General features: G+C 46.6%; 1 protein-coding gene across 1 annotated transcript; it reads left to right on the forward strand.

Annotated features, from left to right (window-relative positions):
• The first annotated feature begins 732 nt into the window (after positions 1–732).
• On the forward strand, positions 733–2,444 carry C2H6orf15 (chromosome 2 C6orf15 homolog). Its single transcript, XM_055129240.1, has 2 exons — positions 733–799; positions 1,029–2,444. Exons 1-2 carry the CDS (start codon positions 733–735, stop codon positions 2,306–2,308), a joined length of 1,347 nt encoding a protein of 448 aa, XP_054985215.1. The 3' UTR covers positions 2,309–2,444.
• The last annotated feature ends 3,878 nt before the right edge of the window (positions 2,445–6,322 follow it).

The raw sequence follows: 6,322 nt of genomic DNA on the forward strand, positions 1-6,322 counted from the left end.
TACCACTTTGCATGATTTTTCCTTTCTGTTACCATACTCTGTCATTATTTAATAGCAATTTATTATTTAATAATAGATTTAATAGCAATTAATAACACTTATACCATTAAATTCTACACTGTGTTCATATAGTGATCACAAAAACTGTCAGAATAATCAGTTTCACCTGAGAAATAAAAAAAAATACAAAGAAGTCAGGTCTATTTCGCCAAATAAAGCATCTTACATAGAGCGGCCCCTCAGATAGGGGCCACTTCTGTATCTCAGAGACTCCTACAGGCTGGGATCAAGACAAAGGAACCAAGTTAAATACCAGAAAGGTACGCTGGGAGAGAGTGATGTGGAATCCAAAGAGAAAGAGCAGAGAATCAGTCAAGCATTTCTATTGCTGAGACACAATGTAGAAATTGGAACCCGAAGAAAAGGGTCCTTAGGTGTTCGGTGTAGGGGATGAGGGAAGGGTAGGGCTGGCAATCAGTGATGAGCTGTGAGCCAGGACACCTGGGCTAGGAAGGGGCGGGAGCGTGAGAAAAGGAGCTGGGGTGGGAACACCCAATTTCCCTGGAACGTTCAAGAGGCACCTGTTGCCACAGACTGAATTAGGAATGAGGGTGGAATGTGGGGATTATTGTCTCCACAACCACTGGCCCATCCCAATTCTGTGGTCCCCCACCCCTAATGGCATAAAGGGCTGGCTGTCCTGGGGATCGGGGAGATGATAGAGTGAGCAAGATGCAGGGCTGCGTGGCGAGGAGATGGGCTCCTCTGGGCCTGCTCCTGCTGTGTCTTCATCTCCCAGGTATGGAGGCTATGCTAATCCCTGGCAAGAGGGGACTGAGGCATCAGGGGATCTGGAATTAAGGGAGGAGGTCGAGGCCAGAGATGCACATTGGGTCTTTGGGGGAAATGGGAGAGTTGGGGTAGGGGAAAGAAGGAATGTGGAGTGAAAGAACTCTGGGCATCAGGAAAGGAAGGGCAGAGGGATCAAATGACCGGTCCATTGACTGCCTCCTCTTTCTCTCCTTCAGGCCTTTTGTCCCGGAGCATCAATGCGGTGGAGGAGAAAGCCCCCCAACACCCGGGAACAGACTCGCCTCTGCCAGCACAACCTCCTTTGACCAGCCCCTCCAACTCTGAGCATCCTCAGCCCCAACCTGACCCAGTCTCCAAGGATCTCACAAGCACTCCTCTGGCGTTCAGTGCTTCTCCATCAGATGGTTTCCAGCCTGCAGAAGGTCCAGAGGCTCAGGGGTGGCCCCTACCTGAAGAGATGCCCTTTATGGATTCCTGGTCCTCCGAAGATCCTTGGCAGATGATGATGGCTGCGGATGAGGACTACGCAGAGGAAGCCCTGCCCGAGGAGCTGTCTTTCCTTTCTGGTGCCACGGGAACCACCTCGGGCAGCAAGCCTTTGTCTGCAGGGTCCTCTGACACTGCCAGTGTCCCCCTGGATTCTGACTCTGAGCACCCATCCCATTCCAACATGCCGGGAGCCTTGGAACCAACCCGTGCCCAGAGCCCTTTCTGGTCTTTCATCAATAAGATTCGACAGACATTCTTGTCTGGTCGCCCCTGTGGGATCCTGAATCCCAGGGTACCTGTGAGAGGTGGAGGCCCTGGAACTGGATGGGGAACCAGGCCCATGCCAAACCCTGTAGGAATAGGGGGCATCAACAACCAATACCCAGGTACTGGCTGGGGGAATATTAATAAGATTCCAGGTGCCAGCTGGGGAAATATTAATAAGATTCCAGGTGCCAGCTGGGGGAATATTAATAAGATTCCAGGTTCCAGCTGGGGAAATATTAATAAGATTCCAGGTACCAGCTGGGGGAATATTAATAAGATTCCAGGTACCAGCTGGGGGAACATTAATAAGATTCCTGGTTCCAGCTGGGGGAATATTAATAAGATTCCAGGTGTAAACTGGGGGAATATTAATAAGATTCCAGGTTCCAGCTGGGGGAATATTAATGGAATTCCGGGTAACATCTGGGGGAATATTAATCAGAATCCAGGAGGCATCTGGGGAAATATTAATGGAATTCCAGGAGGCATCTGGGGAAATATTAATCGACTTCCAGGAGGCATCTGGGGAAATATTAATCGACTTCCAGGAGGTATCTGGGGAAATATTAACCGGCTTCCAGGAGGCACCTGGGGAAATATTAATCGGCTTCCAGGTACTAGCTGGGGTCCTCTACAGCCAGTTATTAACAAATTACCTCCTGGAGTTTTACGCCCTCCCAGCTCTTCTTTGAACATCCCAGCTGGCTTGCCCCAATCTAAAGGCCCTGCATCAGAGTGAGGTTAGAATGACAGCAGAGGCAATCCTAAATTTGAAGTCAGAGAATGGGTCCTGTTCCCCATTTTCAGAGTGAACTAAATCCAGATTCAATCTGCATATTTTCAGCCTCATCTCCACATTCGCAGCATTCCTTGCTCTTCCAATAAAACACAAGTGGTTATTGAATCCAGTCTTTCTCAGAGTATTTGTTTCTGGGTGCAAATTCAAGCAGGTTGTCCACCCTCATTTTCTAAGCATCCTTATGTCCCTGTATGATCTTCTAGATAGATACCCTCTTACTGTTCTCAGTCTTTGCAAACACATCAAATCTTGTGTAATTGAGGGGTGGGATGGAACCTCATGGTCTCCTGCGGGGTCACCTTAGGTTGGTTCCTGGAATCTGAAAGAGGAGGGACAATGGGATTCTTTGAGATGATGCCTGTACAAGGTGTAAGGGATGAGAGCAGCTTGGCATCAGGGTCAGGTAAATGAATGTAAATGAATACCCTTTGATTCAGAGAGAAACAGTCTGAGAAAGTCATTCATCTATGTGTGTTTGCAACTGGAGAATGTGGTTTCTGGAAAGTAGAGGGTGCATTGATCTCTTCCCTGACATGCATCATTTGACACATTGTGTCCCCAACACACTTTAAACAGTTGCTAAGTAGAAGATCAGTAAAGGGAGAAAGGAGTGGGAGAAGGCAAAGGAAGAGGAAGATCTTGCTAACAATAATCCCATCTTCGGCTGCATTTGATGCTTTTGCTTCAAAGTCCCTTTTGGCCACACTGTTGTCTCTCTTCCCTCCCTTTGATTTTCCCAGCAGCTCTATATCCTCATATAGTAGTTCACTGGGGAAGGGAGGGCTGTTTTAAGAAAGTACAAATAGAAGTTGTACTTCTGGAAGGGCTGAAACCCTCCTGTTTATTCCCCTGTGTCCATGCACTTTCCCAAAGTCTAGCAATCACTCCAGGTCCTGAAATAGGGCAAATCATCATGGAGAAAGTAGGAAGAGGAGTGTTGAAGGGACGAGAAATTACCAGGCTGGGTGCACAGTGGTGATTTCAAGAAAATCCCTCATTCCTGTGTCTACCATATTATTCTAGGTTATGCCAGCATTTCTTTTGGGGAGCACCTTTCCATGATCTGCCACACTACTTCTTTATCACCTCAACCTCCTTTAAAAATAATTTTAGGGGCCAGGGGCTGGAGCGATAGCACGGTGGGTAGGGCGTTTGCCTTGCACACGGCTGACCCGGGTTCAAATCCCAGCATCCCATATGGTCCCCTGAGCACCGCCAGGGGTTATTCCTGAGTGCATGAGCCAGGAGTGAACCCTGTGCATTGCTGGGTGTGACCCAAAAAGCAAAAAAAAAATTTTAGAGGCTGGAGCGATAGCACAGCGGGTAGGGTGTTTGCCTTGCATGCGGCTGACCCAGGTCCGATTCCCAGCATCCCATATGGACCCCCAGCACTGCCAGGAGTAATTCCTGAGTGTAGAGAAAGGAGTAACCCCTGTGCACTGCTGGGTGTGACCCAAAAAGCAAAAAAAAATTTTTATTAAAGCACTTTGATTTATAAGGTTATTCCCAGTTGAGTTTTAGACATATAATATAGCAGCACCCATCCCATCACCAGTGCCAACTTCCCTCCACCAATGTTCCCAGGTTCCCTTTCAAGTTCTCTCCCCGCACCCCCAGCCTGCCTTCTTGACAGGCTCCTTTCTAAGTTTGATGTTTCAAGTCTGGGTCTCATGATTTCAGTGCTGTTGTATCTGTGGTTTGGATATTTGGCTCTATCACTCCTTAGCAAAACCAATGTAGCCGAATCCCTTCATCTGGACCTCGTTGCTTCACATCTGTCTTTTCTCTCTCCCTCCAACCCCATAACATTCTTTCCTTTCTTCTCCCTATACTCTGGAGAATAGGGATCTCTGAGGTAGATCTAGACTGATATCCCTTTAAAATATTACTTTCCCTCACCCAGTTATTCTAACTACCACATATAAGTGATATCACCCTGATTTCTTCATCTAGCTTCCTTCTTTAATTCTATTTTTCCTTTTGGTGAGAAGTGTGCACTCTGGTGCATAGGGGCCATTCTTGGCTCTGTGCTCAGGAGTGACCCCTGATGCTGCTCCGAGGACCATATGTAGTACCGGAGATTCAAACCGATGATAGCAGGATGCAAGGTAAGTGACTTAATCCTTGTACATTCCACTGGCCCCCCTTCTCTTTCCTAAATTCTTTCCTAGCCCAGCCTCTCTTCACCATGTCTCTTTCACACAACCCAGCTCCATCTCTCAGAATCAGGGAGGTCTCATTTCTCTCTATCCCTCTTTCTGGTTAATAGTGTCTTATCAATTCCATTTTGCACTGATAGGAATGCAAAATAAATAAATTTCGTGTCCACACTACAGTTTCTTCCCTATGTTCCCCAGATCCCCACACCTCCCAGTATGCTCATGCCAGGTGCTCGGCTATTTGCCCAGCACCATGGACAGCATACTGCGCTGACTCCTGTTCTTCCTCTTCCCCTTTATTCCTACACCACAGGACTGCTCTTTAAATCTCATGTATGCTATTTTCATCTTTCCAGAAACATGAAACATTTCATCTCATGAAACACTTCTCAGTTCACAAAGTGTTCTGTAGAGTTCACCTTTTAAACCTCATCATTATCCGTAAGATGAAAAATAGGCTCTAAGGATTAAGCAATTGACACAAGGTTATAGCTAACAAGTGTCAGATTCAACAATCAAGCAGGAGTTGAGTGACTCTTCTCATTGTCTTCCAAGGGAGTGTCCAAATATGACAGATAATAGCAGAAACTCTGGGGCTGGGTGATAATTCAGTGGGTAGGCTGACCTAGGCTTGATCCTGGCACCACGAATGGTCCCACGAGCATGACCAGAAGTGATCTGTGAGTGCAGAGCTAGTGGTAAGTCTTGAGTACTGGGTGTACCTCCAAAACCAAAACAAGAATAACATGAAAACAAAACAAAAAAAAACCCTCCCACTTAGCTCTTATTGAGTTACTATTATGTGCTAGACTCTGGACCAGGAGCTTTCTCATGCACCTTTAAGGAAAATCTTCACAAAATTAACACTGGGTAGGTACCACAGGCTATTGTACAGGTGAAAACATTGAGGTCCAGAAAGGGAAATGAGGTTTGCCCAAGGGTAGCGTTGACCTGGGGAAGTGCAGTTTGTCCAGTAGTTGGTGCTAGTGTAGTTCTTCTTGGGGTGGGATTTGCCTTGTTGTGAAATAGAAAGAAGATTAATAATATTGGACATAAAGGTCCTTTGGTGTGTGGTGGGACTTGCTGCTGGAACACTGATTGGTACGTGTTTATTAGTGGTGACCTGGTACAGGGATGGATGGAGCAGCAGGAGTCATCTGTTATAGCCCACGAGAGTAGGTGCTATAGAAGCATTTGTCTAAAAATGGAAAATGTTTGGGGCTGGAGTGATAGTACAGTGGGTAGGGCGTTTGTCTAGCACACGGCTGACCCAGGTTCGATTCCCAGCGTCCCATATGGTCCCCTGAGCACCGCCAGGGGTAATTCCTGAGTGCAGAGCCAGGAGTAACCCCTGTGCATCGCCGGGTGTGACCCAAAAAGCAAAAAACAAAAAAATGGAAAATATTTTATCTATAGAACTGAGCTTACATGGGGGTGGAAAGGTGGGAAGGGTTCTTGGGACACTGGTGGAGAGGAACAGGCTCACTGGTGGTGGGTGTAGTTTTGAAATACTGTATCTATGAAAAATAGGATCAATAGCGTTGCACATCCCAGTACCTCAACAGTCTAAAATAAAAATAGAAAGTGGAAGGTCCCTTTATGCCAGTCCACACCATTTTGTTACCATGTCAATTTAGACTAATCACATATCCCTGAGGATCTTAGATTTCTCTTTGCAAAGTGAGATGAAAGCAGGTGTCCACTCTCTCTCACAGGGTTGTGAAGAAGTTTAATTAGGTTTATAATAAAGAGGTCATAATAAAAAAATCTTTGACCACTGTGGTCCCGGCCGCCG

The sequence above is a fragment of the Sorex araneus genome, chromosome 2 (genome assembly GCF_027595985.1).
Source record: "Sorex araneus isolate mSorAra2 chromosome 2, mSorAra2.pri, whole genome shotgun sequence".
Taxonomy (NCBI): Eukaryota; Metazoa; Chordata; class Mammalia; order Eulipotyphla; family Soricidae; genus Sorex; species Sorex araneus.

Excerpts from the sequence above, each read along its gene's own strand:
- C2H6orf15 (XM_055129240.1), top strand. The coding sequence starts at position 733 with ATGCAGGGCTGCGTGGCGAGGAGATGGGCTCCTCTGGGCCTGCTCCTG. Across the intron at positions 800-1,028 it reads GCTGTGTCTTCATCTCCCAG|GCCTTTTGTCCCGGAGCATC; the intron begins GTATGGAGGCTA and ends TCTCTCCTTCAG.